This window comes from Elephas maximus, chromosome 16 (assembly GCF_024166365.1).
Source record: "Elephas maximus indicus isolate mEleMax1 chromosome 16, mEleMax1 primary haplotype, whole genome shotgun sequence".
Taxonomy (NCBI): Eukaryota; Metazoa; Chordata; class Mammalia; order Proboscidea; family Elephantidae; genus Elephas; species Elephas maximus.
The window spans coordinates 81,894,929-81,914,539 of record NC_064834.1 but is presented as its reverse complement, the minus strand read 5'-3'; the positions used below and the strand labels follow the sequence as shown (position 1 = coordinate 81,914,539).

At 59.1% G+C, this 19,611-nt stretch overlaps 2 protein-coding genes across 5 annotated transcripts in view; one reads left to right on the top strand and one right to left on the bottom strand.

Moving 5' to 3' along the window:
- STK32C (serine/threonine kinase 32C) overlaps window positions 1-2,017 on the top strand; it is a 64,429-nt gene extending 62,412 nt beyond the window's left edge. Inside the window, exons 11-12 of the mRNA XM_049854773.1 lie at window positions 348-415; window positions 1,401-2,017. Coding sequence (XP_049710730.1) covers window positions 348-415; window positions 1,401-1,545 — 213 coding nt within the window. The 3' untranslated portion in view covers window positions 1,546-2,017. The remainder of the gene's footprint in view (window positions 1-347; window positions 416-1,400) is intronic.
- A 1,731-nt stretch (window positions 2,018-3,748) lies between these two features.
- On the bottom strand, window positions 3,749-19,611 carry DPYSL4 (dihydropyrimidinase like 4). Of its 4 annotated transcripts, none has more exons than XM_049854761.1 (14): window positions 19,423-19,611; window positions 15,855-15,943; window positions 14,246-14,430; window positions 12,034-12,198; window positions 11,182-11,243; window positions 10,835-10,915; window positions 10,245-10,313; window positions 9,847-9,967; window positions 8,504-8,660; window positions 8,054-8,195; window positions 7,527-7,697; window positions 6,900-7,079; window positions 6,004-6,169; window positions 3,749-4,862 (listed from the first exon to the last, which is right to left on the bottom strand). In XM_049854761.1, exons 1-14 carry the CDS (start codon window positions 19,459-19,461, stop codon window positions 4,771-4,773), a joined length of 1,719 nt encoding a protein of 572 aa, XP_049710718.1. In that variant the 5' UTR covers window positions 19,462-19,611; the 3' UTR covers window positions 3,749-4,770. The 4 variants fall into 4 exon arrangements, with proteins under 4 accessions (XP_049710718.1, XP_049710720.1, XP_049710719.1 ...); XM_049854763.1 differs by having other exon boundaries at window positions 15,855-18,844; window positions 19,423-19,438; XM_049854762.1 differs by lacking the exon at window positions 6,900-7,079.

The following is a 19,611-nucleotide window of genomic DNA, read 5'->3' as shown; positions in this document are numbered from 1 at the left end:
GCCTGTCCTGAGAGTCTGCTTCTCAGGCCAGGGTCCCCAGGAGCAGGTCCTGGGATGGGAATTCGTGGGAAGGGGCCTGTCACAGCAGTGTGACCAGGAGAGCCTGATGGGTCTGGGGAGATGAACAGGGAGGGGGGCTCGAGTGAGGAATGACGTGGCTCTGGGTGGTGCAGAGCAGCTCAGGTCATCCTGCTGTCACCCAGGCACAGACACCTGGGTTAAAGTGCCTCAGGGCTGGAGAGCTAAGGGTGGCTGGTGTGCAGGGGGGCATGGGAGCAGGCGCAGGCAGTGCTGGAACCCAGAATACATTCAGCACCAGCTCACGCAGACGTCTGTCTGTCCGACAGGAGAACGACTACCTTCAGGACTGCCTTGACGCAATCCAGCAGGACTTTGTGATTTTTAACAGAGAAAAGTGAGTGCGTGAGCGTGGGGCATGGGCTGGTCAAGGGGAGCGTGGGGAAATCGGGCCTCAGACACTGTAGCAGCCACCTGGCACCGATGGGTCAAGATGATGCCTCCTGCCTTAGGGGGAGTCCACACTGTGGCACTGGGGGGCCATGCAGACTCTGGTCGGAGGGGGCTCCTGGGGACCTTTTGGTTGTAAACTGGGACTGGTGGACAGAATCCCCGGGGAGACGTTCAGTGATTGCCCCCATCAGGCTGATGGCCTCTTGTCCATGCGAGTGGCCTGTTGATGTCCTGTCAACCCTACCAGCCATTCACCTGCTCACTCACCCACACACTTACTCATGCACTCAGCAAACCTTTACTGATGCCAGGTCCTGTGGGGCAGGAAAGGGCAGAGCTGGCCTGCAGGAAGATTAGACAAGCCTTCAAGCTGCTATGGCACCTGGGCCATAGAGGGAGGATGCCAACTGCTATGGGGCTCCCTTTGCAGGAGGGCAGGGAGGGCTTCCTGGAGGAGGGGGCCTTGAGCCCTGGCCTGAACGCTCTGTCCTATGTCGGGGGCAGGAAATGTGTGGGGGCAGGTTTGGGGCACCACACAGCATTCTGAGGGCCAACAGGCTGGGTGAGGGACAGACTTGGCTCAGCTCTCTGAAAGGCTTTGTGCAGACGGACCCACAGCACTAGGCCAGGCTCTCTGTCAGCTCTGGGTGGAAGCCCCACCACTCCCAGCCCCGGGGCTTGACATCAGCTGGAGGGAGGTGCAGGTGGGCTGCCCTGCCCCATGCTGGCCCTCAGGCCCCTGCCTGCCCTCCTGCTCTGGAGTGAGGCTGAGGCGGGGAGGCCCAACACTCACCCTCCTCCGGGGCACATTCAGGCAACCTGTGAATCCTCATACAGGTTGTGGGGCCCGGTGAGACACCAGCGATATGCAGTGAGCCCAATGGCTGTGCTGGCCCAGCATGTCAAGCCCCTCCCTGTGTGCCCCCCAGGCTGAAGAGGAGCCAGGACTCCATGGCCGAACCAGTCCCTGTTCCCGAGCCCCGGGATGAGGCAGAGCCACCGGCGGACAGTGAGGTGGTGGGGTCCACCCTACCCATGTGCGGCCCTCTCTGTCCCTCAGCAGGGAGCAGCTAGGCATCCAGCAAGGCGTGGACACTCAGGTGGCAGAGATTCTGTGTCAGCCAGAGTGGGGGCGGTGGCAGGCCGGGGCTGCATGGACATTCCCATGGGGCAGCCACTCTGGCCAGGCAGAGCTGAGGGCAGCGTGCTGTGGCCGTCTCCACAGCATGTTGGACTGTGCACCACCCTTGCTCTCAGAGGGCACAGCGAGGGGGCTTCAAACCTCAGGTCTTCTCAGGATGGTGGTGTTGAAGGGCAGGTGCTGTGGGCATCTAGACGGGACATGGCAGGCGAGGAGGGCTGATGCCACCTGGGCCGTCTGCCCTGGCCTCGCCCATGGGCCCTCAGGCTGGCTCGCAGCAGGTCATGGAAGGCCCAGGGCTGTGGTGAGTGACTGGGCTCTACAAACCCCAAGGGCTTCTTGCTACCCGGCATTGTGGACATGGCCCCGGTATTGCTTCCTTCTTGTACATCAGGGAAAGGGGTTGGGGAGGGTCATGGGTGGGAGGGAAAGAAAGGATGTTTTATAGAGAAACCACCTGCTCCTGCTGTTCCTGTATAGTTTTCACCCCTGGGAATTATGATACGAGAAACATTGTGTCGAATGCCTTGTGTCGAATTGGGTCTGTCTGGGCCCTGAGGGTGGCATTTTGTGTAAGTGCCTGAATCCAGGTGTGAGGTTTTGAGGCCTGGGAGGGGCAGGGAGGACACCCACCTATCACTTCCCCTCGGGATGGCAGCAGGGGGCAGCTGCGGTGGAAGCAGGGGTGGGCTGGGGATGGGGCACAGTAGACCTCAGCCTCGGCAGAGGTCAGGGGCTGGCTCCAAGGCCAGTATTCTGACCATAGCCTGCTGGTGGACGAGTGTGTCTGGGCCAGAGGGAGCCCTGAGGACCAACACAGAGCAATCCCTGGGTGGACCCTGGTGCCGGAGCCACAGCGAGCTTGGCAGGAGGTCACCATCCAGGACTGACCACTTGGGTGGGCATGAGGCAGGGGCAGGCAGGCCCTAGACACCTGCTTGGGTGAGGGGATACCTCCCCCATGACGCCCGCCTCATCCACTCCGCTGGCCTGAGCTCCCAACCCCGACCCCCAGATTACAGCACTGTGACTGCCTGACTCTTCTGCACGTCTGAGTGCCGCCCCTGGGAAGGGACATCTGGGTCTGACTGGGCTTCCTGGTTCCCAGTGCCAGGCCCAGAGCCAGGATGCAGGAGCAGTGCTTTGCACATCTGTGACTGATAAATGGGGGAATGACTGAGTGAATGAATGAATGGGTGAACAAATGACACCTGGGCACTCCCAGCACCTGACTGCTACACCGCCCCACCTGGTGGCCATCCTAGGGTGGGAGCAGCTTTCTTCACCCCTGTCTAGCACCTGGCTCCATGCCCAGCACTTCCTGGGCTGAGAATAGGGTTTCTGGGCAGGCGCGTGGGATCCCATAGCCAAGCTCCTGCCTCTGACACTTGCTGCCCATCCCCTGGCTGCCTTCTCTTCTGCGCACACTGAGGGGCTGATGTGGGATGCAGGGGGTGTCTCCCTGACACTGACAGGGTGTTTTGGGAGCGCCCCGCCTGTCCTCAGCATGACAGGACCACTGCTTCTCTCCCGGTCAGCAGGCACAGAAGTGAGAGCAGACCAAGGGGCTGGCACCCTGGGGGGTGCAGATGGAGCAGGGTACTGTCTGCTGCCAACAGAGCCCCTCCGTCCACAGTCCACGCCCGGCTCCAGCAGGCCAGCCGTGTGCACCTGGGGCTGGTTTCTCCCTCTGCCCCGCTCTGGGGCCGCTGGTTGTGCTCACAGCCACACTGTTCTGACCTCATACATGTCCAAAGCTGGCCAGGTGGCCACTGGGCACCTCCCCAAGGACTCTGGGGGCCAAGGGGGCAGACCAGCAATTGTCTTCTGGGGCTTCTGGCGCTGATTCCAGAAAAGGAGCCTGAGGGCCCGGACAGCACCTGTGGGTCCTTTGCCACCGAGAGGTCAGGGCCTAGGCTGGGCATGTCTGTGCAAATGGGGTGTCGGCCTCAGGCCCCACCTGTCCTCTGCTGCCTGCTGGGGGTGTCTTCCATGTGGACCCTTGCATGGCCCCTAACCTTCTCCTGGGGTGCTCTGGGCCCGTCTGCTCAGATTGTGGGGCAGTGGTACTCCGGACCCCCACCCTGTCCCGCTGAGCGCCTGGTCCTGGGGTCACAGCCAGCATCCTCTGACTTTGGGTTGTTGCAGCTCCATGGTCCCTGTCCCCTCCCTGCCATTGGGACCCAGCCCTGCCCCTGGTGCCACCTTGAGGGTGTGAGTTGTCACCACGGGGGTCTTCAGGCCCAGCTTCAGGACAGTGCGGAGTAGGGCAAGCAGCAGTGTCCCTGAGGGTCCCCACACAAGCACTCGTGGGCTGGGCTGAGGGTACAGAAGTGGGCTGTCCACACGCTGGCCGCTTCCACCCGTCTTTAATGGACCCGGCTCATGCTGGCTCGTGCAGATGGGCTGGGGTGGCATGCAGACTCTGGCTACAGCTATCCTCAGGTACAAACGCTGCGTCTAAGAAACCCACAACACACACATCTCGTAGTAAAAAGGAAAGCAGCATAGCTAAAGGGTCTGAAAACCCCCTGGGGTCGGGCTACTAAGAAGGTTGAGGTTTGGTCCTTGGGAATGAACACAAAGGAGTCCTTGCCAAAGTCCTCCGGAAACTCGCCGCATGCAGCCCTGGTGGATCCCTGAAGTCGCAGCAGCTCTGGGCACCGGGGGCCAGCTGCTCCCTCCCCTGGGCCCGAGGGGGACCTGGGCCACCTGAGTGGAGGCTGAGAAGGCTCTGGGACAGGTGGAGCCTGAGGCATGGGTGCCAGTGACTTAAACCAGGAGGGGGCAGGGTCGCCTGGACGCAGTTTCACCAGGCTCCCGAGCTTGGAGCTGGAGCCCTTGTCAGCCACACCAGCTGTCCCCTGCACTCTGTGAAGCATCTGGTGGTGGCCTTGCCCCTTGGGTGGTGGCCTTGCCCCTCGGGCTGCAGCCTCACCTTCACGCTCAGCAGTGTAAGGGCACCTAGCACTGGGCGTTCAGCCTCCTTGCCCTGGCAGTGAAATCTCCCAAGTTCAGCCCTCCCCTCGCTGGGGCTCCCCATGGGTGGCAGGACCAGGGGCCCCAGAGGGGAGCTCTGGGGGATGGGAAGGCAAGGCCGAGCACCATTCAGGAAAGGGAGAGGCTAAGGAAGGGAGCTGGGATCTGAGGCCAGGCATCTAGGAGAGGGAGGTGATGTTGGAGCGGCCACCAGGGGGAGCCATGATCTTCTGAGCTGTGCGCCTGGCAATGTGGTCATCAGCCTGAGACCCTGGAGGAGAAGAAAGACAGAGTGGGCCAGGAAAGGGGCGTGGATATATGGGTGGGGGCTCCCCTCTATCCATCCAGAAGGCCAGGACTACAGAGGTCCACGCAACCTGCACCACAAGACAGTTACACTCTCAGGGCCTTGGTGGGTAGACCAGGTGACTAGGTAGACCAGGGCAGGAGCTCCCAGCACTGAGGCCTCTCTGATGGACAGGAAGGTGCCACAGTGTTTGCGTTCTGCAGGAGACTGGGAGTTCAAGGTTATCCCTCCAGAAGCTCGTCCCATCTCAAGATGAGCACAGGAGAGGCCAGATTTCCTGCAATGAGGCTTGGCTCAGCTGCACATGGGAACCCACGTGCCTCAGCTGTTAAGGTGGTGCTGGATTTCCAAGGGGACCTGTCCCTGGTGCTAAGTCCCCAGGAAGTGAGCAGGGACTGTCATCACCTCCGGAGAGGAGGTCAGCTCCCACAGGAGGAGACCAGACACCTAGTGGTGTGGCTGCGCCCCCAGGGCTGGACAGAGGGGCTGGCTCCGGTCTGCAGGGAGAGCCTCCCTCCACACCGTGCTGCAAGCGGAGGGGAGACTGGCCACATGCCCACGTCTGGTGCCCACTTGAGTGTCCCAGCCATCTTGGCCAGCCTTCTCACGTGACACAGCTGTGCTGCAGTGGGGCCCCTGGGCCCTCTGAAGCATCCCAGCTTGTCTCCCCAAGGGCTCAGGGGTGGCTGAGCAGACCAGAGAGGGGCTTGGGTGGGGGCTGGACTCCTTGTGAGTCCATCTCCCCTTCTCTGCCCATCTCTGGGCTCAAAGTGACCAGCCCTGCTCCCGCCGCTGGCTGACAGGGGGAAGTGGGTTATCACAACTGCCCTGGGGCAAGCCCTGGGGCAGGAAGGGGCTTTTCAGCTGGGGGTCCTGTTCCTGGGCCCTCAGAAGGCAAGAGGAGGGTACCCCACAGTCCCCACTTTGCCCAGAAGATGTACCCGCTGGCTGCCTTCTGTCTGGGGCGAGCAGGTGTGGACGGGTCACCCAGCCCTCAGCTGATCTCACTGACCCCCGGGGCACAGTCAGGCCATGGTCCCTGAGGCCCAGGGGCCCCCAGTGCTTCTCACCCCTCGGGGCCCTCCCAACCCCAGACCCAACTCACCGGAGAGGCTGAACCCTGACTGGTGCAGGTTGCGCACAGGTGGCACAGAGATCTTGCCTGGGCAGGAGGCACGGGCGGGGGTACCACTTGTGGCCTTGGCAGGCACCATCACCTCATGGGCCAGCCCGTCATAGAGGCCCCGGGGCACACCATGGATCTCTGCAAGCTGCAGGTGCAGGGGCAGCGTAAGGGCACTGGGCCCCTGCTCTGCCCTACTCGGGAACCCTGGGGGCGCTTCCACCCATGTGGGGCACCCTCCTCACAGACACCACCTGCCTTACATCCCCACCTATGTGCACGCTCCCATGTCTCCACACGTGTGCACACACCTCTCTCCCTGCACTCCACTTAACACACATCCACACGCACCTCCTTCCCTCCATTCCTACCTACAAACGCATACACACATGTACACACGCATGCAGACACCTTCCTTGCATTCCTACCTACATACACACACACACACGCATGCACATGTGCGCTCACGCACATACACATATGCGCACACACACACATGCAGACACCTACTTCCCTGCATTCCTACCTACATGTGTGCACACACGCACACACATGCGCATGCAGACACCTCCTTCCCTGCATTCCTACCTACATATACACACACGTACACACACACACACGCAGACACCTCTTTCCCTGTATTCCTACCTACATATGTGCACACACGTGCACACACGTGTGCGCACACACACTCGCGTGCACAGACACCTCCTTCCCCTGGCGCCTCTGGTGCCCAGGGCTCTGAGTGAGAGAAGAATGGCCGAGCAGGGCTGCCCTGCATGGGGGGGCTCCTTTCTGGAAGTAGAAACTTGCCCTACCCTAGCACTCCCCGACCTTTGTCAGCGTGTATGAGACCCTCCACAGGCGCAGGCTCTCACCCTGTTCCGCGCCTTTATCCTCTTGTAGACAAAGTCAGGGAACGTCTTCCGGGGAATGAAGCGGCCGGCCCCAGGGATGACAAACAGGTTCCCGTCCTCCAGCACAACCCGGCCCTGACTAATGACCACTGTGGGGGCCCCTCGGCACTCGATGCCTTCAAAAATGTTGTACTCCACGTTCTGAGGGGAGAATGAGGGCCCAGCACCATGGTGTCTGCCCACTAAGCCCCCATCCCTGTTCAGCCTCCGGAACACTCCCAGGGCCACCCCGTGGGTCGGCCAGCTCTGTCCTCCGACCCCTGACAAGCATGCCGTCACTGACAGAGCTCAGGGGGACCTGGCACATCAACCTCCCTAGCCCAGGCCCACGCCTCTCTCAAGGACAAAGGGTAAGTCGGTGGGCACTTTGTGTGGGTTCGGAGAGCAGGCAGAGCCTCTGTGTGCCTCGGGGCAAGCGTGTAAGTGCCTCCTCTGTGAATGGGGACAGCATGTTCCAGCCACAGTTCCAGCCATGCTGCTGTGTGCAAGGTGCCAGTGGGCCCCGCCCCTGAGACTCACACAGGAGAGCTGAGCAGGGACCCCGGCCCACCCGCTGCCTGCCCCTGTTGTGGGAGAAGGCGTTTTTACCAGGTTGTGGCTCTTGGCAGAGATGATCCTGGTGGTCTTGGGATTCCATATAACCAGGTCAGCATCAGAACCCACAGCCACTCGGCCCTTCCTTGGGTAAAGATTGAAGACTTTGGCTGCGTTTGTACTGGTCACCGCAACAAACTCATTCTCATCCATCTTCCCCGAGGCCTGCAAAGTGAAAAGGCCACCCTGAGGGAGCGGGCCTGAGTGGCCTGGAGCTAGCCTTCCTGGCGCCAAGTCTTTGTCGGTGTTTCACACGGCCGGCAGCATGTGTGTGTGTGTGCATGTGTGTGTGTGCGTGTGTGTGTGTGTATGAAGTGGTAATCTGTCAGGTTAACACAAGGCCACACTGCAGCAGGTGGCCCTAACCCTACACGAGTGGGGTCCTCATAAAGAGAGGAGGAGGGATGGCCACGTGAAGACGGGGCAATGCTGCCACCACCAGACATGTCCAGGGCCACCGGATGCTGCAGAGACAGGCAGGACCCTCCCCTGGAGCCTCTGGGGACCCGCCCCGTACCCACCACGCATCGCTCCCAGACCACAGCCATGCGTTCCTCCACACCGTTGGTGCCCTCGGGGATCAGCGTGAAGTTGTCCTTGCCGACAGCCTTCTGGGCCGTGCTGAACGTGCAGTGGGCACTGCCTGTGACTTGGAGGTCCCCACTAAGGACAGACCAGGGTCAGTGGCAGCCCGATGGGGGGCCACGTGGCTGGGTGGGCTTCACATGGCCCTGCCTGCCAGTGCAGCCCCCAGGGCCCAGAGGTTGTCTGAGCGGTCAGGGCTGGGCTGGCACCCCAGTGTCAGGGAGGGGAGCACACTCCCACACGGAAGCCCCAGTTGGAGACCCCAAGGCTGGGGCTCTGGCTCCCAGGCAGCCCTTAGCCCTGCTGGGCAGGTTTGTGCACTAGAGCCTGGCCCCACAGTGGGTCTATGAGGGGGCTGAGCCCCAGCCACCGTGAGGTGCCCTCACCTGGATAGCAGGGCTGTGAGGTAGTCTGGGGTGCTGGGGTCTGGGCTGATGGGGGGCGAGGTGACGAAGGCTGCAGCTTTCGCCCAGTTCTTGCTCCAGTAGTGGGATCCGTCGGTGCCCAGGCTGGCAGTGACAGGCTCTCCAAACACGACAATCCCTGCAAAGAGGCCATGAGAGCTGGGGGACTCCACAGCCTGCACAGGCCACGCCTTCCCCACCCCAACCTGGGGACCCCAGCAGGAGACCAGGAGACATAGCCCCAGAGCTCTGTCCAGGGTCGGAAGGAGCTGACAGTGGCGGTCAGGCCTACCTGGTGGTCCAGCTGGGCCACCATGGGGGCAGCCCCAGCAAGACACACCCGCTTCCCTACCCCAGCCTGCCTGGTCTGGTGGGGAGGCAGCAGCCTCCCTGCAGAGACCTGGCTTGAGAGCCAGGAGTTCCCCACAGTGGCGGGAGACACTGCAGGAGAAGGTGCCAGAGGGGGAGCCCAGGTCCCTGCAGGTGGAGCCCATGTAGCCCCAGCTCCAGCTCAGGAGCAATGTTTCCGGCTGACAGGCAGCTTGTTTCAACCCTTCACGCAGAAAATGCATCCAAGGGGCAACGCCCACTCCCACCTGAGGACCCAGCACAGTTGGGGGGACAGGTCCAGAAACAGGGCGTCTTCACACAAGGCTCACTCAGGGGGCAGCAAGATGTGGAAAATGAGGTGGAAGCACAGATGGGTAGGGGGGAGGGTGTGCTCTCTGCCTTGCCTGCCCACCCCTCCATCTCAGCCCTACCTCCTCCATCTTGGCCCTGCCCCTCCATCTCGGCCCCTCCTGTTCCATCTTGGCCCCTCCTACTCCACCTCGGCCCCTCCCACTCCACCTCAGCCTCACCGCCCCACCCCTGAGCACAGCAGCCTCTGCCTGGGGGAGAGGCCTCAGCCCCTGTGACCTGCCCCCATCCCCAGACTCTGACAGAGACTCCGCCTCTGCCCCCCCCAGGACACCCGTGTCCTTCCAGCTGGCCTGGCCGGCAGAGGGCAGAGAGCCTGTTGTTCCGGGTGCCCAGGAGACACCAATGATGGTAGTAAGGAGGGTCTCCAGGAGGCCTGTCAGGGAGGGCCTGTGCACCCGGACTCGGGGCCTGTTTCACACCCACTGTCATGTCACTCATTCTGGGGATACCATGAATAAGCACCTCTCTGCTGCTCCCACAAGGCTTGGGGACCTCGGGGCGACACCCTGCCTCCCCACTAAGGTGACAGCAGGGATGCAGGTCTCCTCCTCACCTCCCCGAGCTCCAGGGCTGGGTGCCCCCCCAGGGACTCCACCTCCAGGAGGCAGGCACACTGTACTCACCTCGCCGCTTGGCCTGGGCGACCACGTCTGCGGCACCCTTGCTCATCACCTTGGTGACATACAGCGGACAGTTGGCCTGCTTGGCGATGGTGACCGCACGGTAGGCAGCCTCGGCCTCCACCTGGGGAACCAGCACTCAGGCTTCGAGAGGACCCCAATTCCTGCCCGCTTGGGTGGACGGGAGCACAGGAGAGGGGGCACCCTGGATCATGAGAGCCCACTGGGAACTGGGGCTTTGTGACACCCAGGGCTGTCCAGTCTTGAGGGTGACTGTGGAGGACACATGCCTACAGTGGTGGGGGGATCGTGTGATTCACACCCCCCAGATGGGGGGGGAGCACAGCCTCACTGGGGCCAGGAGTTGGGGGGAGGGGAGTCCTTGCTAGGCAGATTCTTACCTCCTCAGGGCGGCTGAGTACGTGGCCCTCCGGCCCTGTGATGCCGAGCTCCAGCACCCGCCTCTGCTCCTAGACCAACCACCAGGCCACGCTCCAGCCGCGTGGAGGAGGGCCAGGCCACCAACCCCACCCCACTGCCCCATCCCATGGACCCCTGCCCCACAGACCACCACCTCATGGACCCCTGCCCCACAGATCCCTCCTATAATCCCCCACCCCACAGACCTCCCTACACAGACCCCCACCCCATGGATCTCCACCAAAATCTCCTGCCGCACAGACCCCCCACCCCACGGATCCCTTTCCTGGGACCTGCCCCATGGACCCCTGCCCCAGAAGTACCCCCCACAGCTCTCTGCTTCACAGGCCCCTGCCTCACAGACCCCCTAAAGCCCCCCACCGCACGGACCCCCTGCCCCATGGCTTCAGGCACCATGTTTGAGCTGAGCCAGCCCCCAGAGTCACCCAACCGCACAGAGCTGAGAGGAGAGCCCTGAGGGGGTGCCCTCCTGCTCCCTCACTTATAGATGAGGCTGGGGCTCCAGGACATCCCCCCACCCCATCCAGCTCTGGGCAGGCGCCCCCAGCACCTCCTCAACAATGTCCCCGTTCTCTGCGTGCACAAGGGCCAGGGCCCCCAGGTCTCGGATGATGCTGAAAATCTCGTACATCTGGAGAGGGGGGTGAACGGGTCCTCTGTCAGCATCTGCCGGATGTCTGTGGGACACCTTCCTCTTCTCCCCTCCCCCATCTCCACCTCACCTGGCCACCCCCACCTAACCTGGTCGCCCCTGCCTCACCTGGCCAGCCCCTGTCTACCTGGCCAACCCCTGCCTCGCTTGGCAGCTCCTGCCTCACCTAGCCAGCCCCTTCCTCATCTGGCTGCCCCCCGCCTCACATGGCCAGCCCCTTCCTCATCTGGCTGCCCCCGCCTCACCTGGCCATCGGTGCACTGACACCTGTCCTTGTATGCCATGAAGACCAAGAAGGAGTTCACGCCTGGGGGAGGGGGTGTGTCAGAGGGCTTGGCTGGGTGCCCTGAGGGCCTCCTCTGCTCCCTGCTCTCCAGGAGGGTGGGGGCAGCTGATTCCCATGGCTGCTTCAGGAGCTGTCATGGCCCACCCTGTGGGCACCCCCTCAGCAAGCCAGAACCAGAGGAGATTGTGCGGTCACCCCCCAGTGCCTCCCACTGGCTGCTGCTCCTTCTCCAAGTGGCTCCCCAGTGGCTGTGTGGGTGAGGGGGCCTCATCCCACACACCCACCGCCACTCTCCGAAATTGTGGTTTTAGCTACAGTGCTTTTTTACGGGAGAAAATGAAGCCTTGTTCATAGGCTGGCCTGTTTCAAGACAGGTAACAACAGAGACGTGAAGGTGTTACAACACCCTCCTCCTGAGATCTTAGAATGCTTGGAACATGGGTCACGGCATTCCCTCCACCCGGGGCAGTTTCTTCTCCAAGAAACAAGGAGACCCCATGACAGGTGACCTTTGTGTCCTCTGTAAGGAGGCCACAGGATGTGCACGCCCAAAGGAAATGGTGGCCTTTTCGTCCAGACTCCCTGGAAGTATAAGGGGCCTCCCATGACTCTTGTCCAGCTTCTGCCCAATTCGTGGACACTGCCCTGTGGTCAGGCTGGGCAGAGTCCAGCATGGACAGGGGGTCAGAGGTCAGCCCCTTCCTTCCCCAGGTGCAGGCGGGGAGCAGCACAGGATCAGGGAAACCCAGCTGCCACATCATACTCTCCAGCTGCCCCTCAGCCCCAGGGCCGTGGGTGCTGCAGCCCTCACCCTTGTCCTTGACCAGGGCCTCCAGCTCCTCCTTGATGCTCTCGTGCCAGCGGGCAATGTCCACGTGCAGGGAGTAGTCACAGCAAGCCGTGCTGTCTGCCCGCTCCCGCCACTGCTCGTAGGCCGCCAGCAGGCTCACGCCCGTGTCTGGGAACACGTGGTCCACTGCAGGGGAAAGTGCGGTCAGCCAGCAGTCCTTTCCCCACTGCTGGTCACTGGGTACCACCGCTGCCTCCAAAGGAGATTTGGTTTCATCTCCCGAGAGATCAGAAAACACATTTGAGGAGGACAAAGGTGAGGCCACGGGCTTCTTAAGGGTGACTGATTCTGCTGCAAACCCTGCTTCATCCATTTGGTCCAAAGTGGTACCTGCCCAGCCTCCCTCTGAACTGACTAGGGGAGACAAAGTCTGGTTCAAACCACCTCTCGCCCCCCAGTGGGCACATCCCACCCAAGAAGCAGGGGTGGGAGCTAAGGGCCTTTGTCCAACCTCCAACACAGGTGACCCTAAGTGAGATGCCAGGGCCCTGTCTGCGGTGCTGAAGCCCGGCCTGCTCTGCTCTGCTCTCCCACCCCCAGCAGCTGGCATGGGCTGGCTTTTCCCGTGTACCTAACTGACCCCAAGTGCCTTCAACAGCACCACCATCCCCTGCAGTGACAAGCTCCCCCCTGGCAGAACTGGGAGTGCATGTAAGCACATGGTGTCGCCATCCTTCCCACACACCCAGGTCCAACACATGGACAAGTGGCCTCTCCTGGGGGCACTGGAGAGAGCTCCAAATAGGAAAGGGTGCCACTCCAGGGACACTGTCAAATGATGAACTTCCCACTCCCTCTAATCATGAGCCCAGGGCCCTGTGGACTTGTGGGAACCTCCACCCACCCTCCCACGGGCAGCTGACTGCCACGAGGACACAGTGCCAGCCTAGGGCTGGGCAGGTGGAGGAAAAGGGATGCTGGACAGAGGCCAGCCTCATGCCTGCTGGTGTTTCTTCAGCTTCATGGTGATATCTCACAGCTTGTCTGATGCCTTGGTGACATCAAAGATGCCAAGGCCCTGCCTGGGCCACCACAGCAACAAGCATGACCAGTCTCCCATCAAAAGGAATGATGGATGCAGCTGGTTTTCTTCACTGTGTAGTTGAGTAAACCGTGCCATGCCTCCATTTTGGCCACAGCTAAGTGTTACTTGCGATGTAGCCCAGAGTCCTAAGAGTTGTTTCCACTGGTGGTGGTGGCAGCAGCATTTATTGAGCACTTACTGTGTGCCAGGCACTGCTCAGAGCAACTCGTGTGTTAACTCATTTAATCCTCACAACCACCTTGTAAGGGGGGCATTATGATTCTTCCTATGCTAGGAGTTTGCAAAGTGTGACCTAGAGAAGTCAGCTGAGTTACCTGAAGTCACACGGCTAGAAAATGGTGGAGCCAAGTTCAGATGAGACTCATCAGGCAAGGTCTTCATCATAGCAGAGGTGTGTGCACTGGATGTTGCTGAGCTGATGATGCTCGCTCATGGCAGCACGGACAGGGACGGAGCTGGGTGCTGGCTTCTCACCCTGGCTCCTGAGCTTACCATGTGTAAGTTCGTGGGGGGCAAGGGACTTCACGTCAACAAGCTTCAGCATCTTCTATTCAGAGGGCATGTCTGCTGACTTCCAAAGGCTTTGTGAGTGCACGTGAGTAAAGCACATCTGGGCTGGAGCTCGAGCCTGGCAGTCAGCACTGAGGAAGTGGTGCTGGTGTGATAATCATGAGAATTGTCATCCTTGTTCTAAAAACACAGCATCCAGCTTGAACTTGCCTTGACATGGGCACTGACTCTTTGCAGATCAAGCCTCAGAGGCGTGAGGCTGAGTCAGAGCTGTATCTGACATTTCAGATGACACAGCCCCTCTCTTGTCCAAGGCATCTGGGTTTTCTAAACCCCAGTCCTTGGCCAGCTAGTGGTTTTCCAGGAAATATCAGCTAGGCATAACACCCATTTGCTTCCACAGAAACCCAGGAATATTCTTGCATCTGGCCAATGGAAGAATGCCACAGAATGAGCAATAGGAATAAAGAAAGGGGAGTCAGAGTTTCCTTAGATTGAGGTAAAGGAAAATATGGCTGAGAAAAACACCACTATGTAAAATTCTTCCTGCAAGACACCACCCTGGTGGGAGACCAAGGTATAGGAATGGAGCTGTCCCCCTCCTAGAGAGAAACTCACATATCATGGTGGTCCCTCCGGCTAAGGCTGCCTTGGTGCCCTGGAAGAAGTCGTCCGCCGGGGTCATGCCCAGTGCGGGCATCTGCAGCCGTGTGTGGACGTCAATTCCACCTGGCAGGACCATCAGGCCATGGGCATCAATAGTTCTGATGCCCCCAGGGACAATGAGGTTTTCCCCAATTTGTCTGAAAGCAACAAGGAAAGATTTCACTGGTTATAAAGAGCACAGATTGGAACCTGAACGACGCTGTTGGCAGCCCTGTGGAGATGTGAGCCTACATCTGGGCTCCTGTCCTAGATGAAAAAGGGTGCTACAGCTGACAGCATGTGCCTGACCTTCTGACCATGAGGCTGCAGAGGGCACAGCCCTCCACCAGGCTGTTCAAGATGGTCAACACCAGTTTCATCCAAACCGTGAACATGGTGGACCCAGCCAGAACTAGGTGGTGCCCGGCTACAACTACCAACCATTCTGATCAGGGCCATAGTAGATGGACCCTGATAGAATGGGAGAAAAACATGGAACTGAACTCAAATTCTTAACAACTCCAGACTTACTGTACCAGATGAGACTAGACGACTCCCTGAGACTATAGCCCTGAGATACTCTTTAAACCTTGAACTGAAACTACTCCCTGAGGTCACCTTTTAGTGAAATGACAGACTGGCACACAAAATAAAGGTTGTTACCTATGAGTATGGCGCGTCACCAAAAAAACCACCTATATCAGACCAAAAAGTCAACATTTACTCTAAAGCAAAGATGAGAAGATAAGGGTGCAGGGAAACTAGAGCACTGGAGACAGAACAACCAGAGCGCGAGCAAACGTTGACACATTGTAAAAAAATGTAACTAATGTCACTGAACAATTCATGTGGAAATTGTGAAGTGGGAACCCAATTTGCTGTGTAAACTTTCACAGAAAACACAATAAAATATTACCTATAAAAACAAAACAAAACAAAAACAAAAGAAAACACGGAGGATCTGACCTGTGGCAAACAGTACATTCCGTCTGGTTTCCCGATGATGTTTCTACTTGACAATTACTGACTAGTGGCTGCAGCTCCTTGAGAGATACTACCAGAGAAGCTAAGACCAAACCCGTTGCCATCGAGGCGATGTGAGTCGTAGCGACCATAGGTTACAGAGTAGAACCGCTCGGTACAGTTTCCTAGGCTGTAATCTTCACTGAAGCAGATTGCTAGGCCTTTGTTCCATGGCACTGCTGGGTGGGTTTACAGTCAACCACTGACCTAAAGGTTTGTGCCACCTAGGGACCTCAGGGAAGCCAACAGGCGTGGTCGATAAATATTAAGCACATACTATGTGTTATGAGCCCAGCATGTACTGGGCACTGTGATGAACAAAAAGAAATATGGGAACCATCGTCCTGCTTTCTGAGACCTTACAGTCTAACTGCTGAGCTTCTGTACTGCTGAAGGCTTGGACTATATTAGTGGTAACCAAGTTAGTGTTTCCAGAAAACAGGATTTTGGAAAAGAAAACCATATTTATGTGAGTTTCACCCCAAAATAAGCCACGTGGATAATACATAATCAATGCATACATGATTGATCCATGAGAATATTTTTGGCAGAAACTTACTTTATCAAACCATCTTCCACGTACAAATCAGCATAAAATGACTGGTCGTCATTCACAATCTTCCCACCTCTGATCAGAAGGCGGTCACTCTATGGGAAACAAAAAATGGAGAATGCTTCTCCAAACTGAGTTACTCAGCAACATCTTTAGTGCAACCTCTTCCTCTGGAATTACGAACGAAAGGCGACGTCAGGGCACAATGTGTGTGCATAAAACCAAAAAGCCAAAATCAAATCCGTTGCCAAGTCAATTCTGACTCAAAGGGGCAAAAGCCTGCAGTGCTTGCTGTTCCTCAAGAACAGAGCAGACTGAGCGGGAAGACAGCTGTCCCCACACGGCGGCCTCACCCAGAGCCCTGCCCAGCCCCACAGCCGCACGCCACCTGTCCAGGCACAAAGCCCAGAGGGCTGAACAGGGGAAACAGCTTCTCGCTTCGTAAACACAAAGCTGGGCTTGGTGAAAGTGTAGCAATGAAATAGTTTATCTTTAGAGTTTTAAATCTTCCTTTTATTTTATTTCATTTTAGAAGCCCCAGCCTGAGGCTCATGAGCTCCTGCCTCTGTTTGGCCTCAGAAGGGCTGGATCTCCTGCACTGAGGGGGCCGGGAACAGACCCGCTCACACCTGCGTGGCCATGGGCTGTGATGGTCCACTCCGGAAGGGGCTAGAGCTGAACCCCAGCAGCCAGGTCCCTTGTCCCCAGGGAGGTAGATGATGACAGAGTGTCACAGACAGGGTGAAGAACATGGAAAGGTGACAGGACAGAGTGACGGGAGAGGAGGCCAGACTGCTGCATGGATGAGAGGGGCCTGAGGTGGTAATACTGGAGGTGATGCAGCTGGGAGCCATGTTCTGGGTTGGGAGCAGCCATTGCAAAGGTCCTGAGGCAGGAAAGAGCTCGAGCTGACGTTTAACACAGTGGAGGCTGAGGGGCGGAACCTTCTGGGGAATGGGGATGAGGCAGAGTTGAAGCATGGCCTGGCTGGTGTTTTTGTGATCACACTGGCTGCTGTGTAGAAGGTGAATTGTGGTGTTTAATGGGAACAGGGCCCTCATTAGGCTGTTTACGTGATCACACTGGCTGCCATGTAGAAAGTGACCTGTGGTGTTTAATGGGAATGGAGCCCTCATTAGGTGGTTTCTGGGGTGTGCCGGTGAGAGCTGATGGGCCTCCAACCAGGATTATGGGAGGTGGATGAGAGACAGGTCCCAGAGATCCTGGGGAGGCGAGCTGCTGGAGAGGCCATGGGGAGGAAGGGCAAGGATGAATCAAAGTGTTGTCCGAGGTTTGATTCTGTTGGGAGGTTCCCCAGGTGGGTGAACAGTGTGTCACCAGGTGCAGCACAGAGCCGTGGCAGTGCGTGGGTGGCTCGGGCTCAGCAGCCACAGGCCAGGTAGGACCTCGCCTAAGAATCCTGCCAAATCGCTGGGAAGGAGAAGAGTCAGCAGGAGGTGATGCGATGGGGCTCTGAGTGGCGGTCAGGAGGATGACATGACCTCATTGGAGGTAACGGGGAGAAATTACAGGAAGAGAGAAGCAGAAAGGCAGTGATAGACGACGTGTCTAAGTCATAAGGCTGCACAACACGCCCCTTTCGGTACCTTGTTTGCGCCTGGACACGACCCTGTGAACTGACCAGGGCAGGGATAACTCCAGAGAAGTCTGGCCACCCACCAGCCTAATCTTCTGGCTGCTTTACATCATCAGACTGAGGTCAACAGAATAAACTGTATAACTTGCAGACTCTACGAGGCTACCAAAAAAGCAAACCCACCGCTGGCCAGTCAACTCTGACTCATACAACCCTATAGGACAAGGTAGAACTACACCACACTGTTTGCAAGAAATGGCTGGTGGATTTTACTGCCGACCTTTTGGTTAGCAGCCGTAGCTCTTAACTGCTGCCCCACCAGGCCTCCGGAGGTTATGGAGAGGATGAATAGGTAGTTATTTACCAGGCTTGTTACATTTTCACTAATCTCACTGATCCCTAACTGCACTGAATATTCAAGATTCCGTACACTAAATGTAAAACTACCATCCCACAGTCCACAGAGGGGTTGGCAAACTACTGTGCCCAGCTGATGATTTTGATACAGCCCCGAACCAAGGAATGGTTTTTACATTTTAAGTTGGTTGAAAGGACACCAAAAGAATATTTCATGATATGTGAAAATTGTATGAAATTAAAATCCCAGTGTCTGTCAATAACGTTCTTTTGGAACACATTTGTTTATTGTCTACTGCTGCGTTCTCTGACATCTGCGTGCCCCTGGTCTACAACACTGCTGTTCGCAGCTGCTGGGCCTCTCCTGGGGATCCTGTGGACACTCACCACCTGACCTCTCCTGGGTCCTGCACACCCTCACTGCCCCACCCCCTGGGTACCAGGCCCAGCTTGGACCCAACTGACCCAGCTCTGACTCTCACAATTACCGCTGGCCTGGGTCCTCCTGCTGCCTATGTTTACCAACCTGGCCTTCCTCCCTTGCCTGTCCCTGGGTACCCGGCCTCCAGGCTCTTCTTGGGGCAGGAAGAGACTTCTGGTTGAGGTCTGCCTGTTACCCCACCTCCCCAATTTTTTCAGCTCCTGGACTCAGACCCTGGAAAAATTCCTGGGTTTCGAACCAAGAGGGACAGGCTGCTGGGATGGGTCGACGCCTCCTTTGGGGGCTCATCAGCATAAGAGTGAAAGTAGGAAAACCAGCTGCTCCCTCCTCACACTAGCAAATTCTCGTTCCTTTCTGACCCTGGGATGGGGCCCCCTGTCTCGTGCCAGCGCCTGGGGCCTCCTGCATCAGGCCCCGGGCCAAGGCGGTGACCGGTCCCACTGTGGCAGGTCCCCTCCTGTGCGGGGAGGGGGCTCCTTCCTCCGGAATAAGCCCGAAAAGCCCAAGGCTCAGGGTAGCCCCAGCCAGACCAGGCGCGGATTCGGACCACTGGAGCTGGTGCCTCCTGTCTCCCGCTCTCGCTCCTGGTGGCTTTGTCTCCTGCAGAGCAGGTGACCGTCCGTTCGGCCGCGCCGGTGGGTATTGGGTGCCCGCTCCCCGAGCTGAGATTGGGTGCACAGGCTGGCTGGCGCGCTAGCCCCGCCGGCTCCCCGGAGACTGCGCGCCCCGGCTTCGTGGAGGGTCTGGGCGGCCCGGCTGCACTGCTTTGTCTCGGACAAAGACCCCTGCGCGCGGCACGTCCCGGGAGAGAGGGCCGAGGGCTGCGCCGGGCACCGCGTCTCCGCGCCCCAGGCCGCCCGCGGACTAACAAAGGCCGGGCCACCGCCGCCTGGGTCCGCGGGAGGGAGGGCGCGTCGGCTCTCGGAGCAGCCTCCCCGGTCCAGGCCTCCGTGCGTCGAGGGCACCGGGAAACAAGCAGGCCCCGGGCCTGCGCGCCCAGCTCCGTAGAGGGGTCTGGCGCGGCACCCGCAAGGACAGCCCGCCTCGGCGGCGGCAAGGGAAGAAACCGGGAGGGGAGAGGGTCGGGCCGGGACTGGGACACGCCGGGGCCGGTCGGAAGGGCTGGGGACCGCAAGCGGCCTGGTGGTCCGGAGGCCAGGCCGCCCGGGGGCGCTCACCGTGATCCGGGGGATGCTCTTCTTGCCTTGGAAAGACATGCTGCTCCTCGAGCGGCCACGGCACTCGGATCAGCTCGCGGCCTGGTTCTGCGGGATTGGGCTGGGGTTCGCCGCCGGGGCGCGGCGAGTGAAGCCAGTACGTGCGCGTAGGGGTGCGGAAGGCCAAGTGCAGCGCGCCGGGCCGCGAGG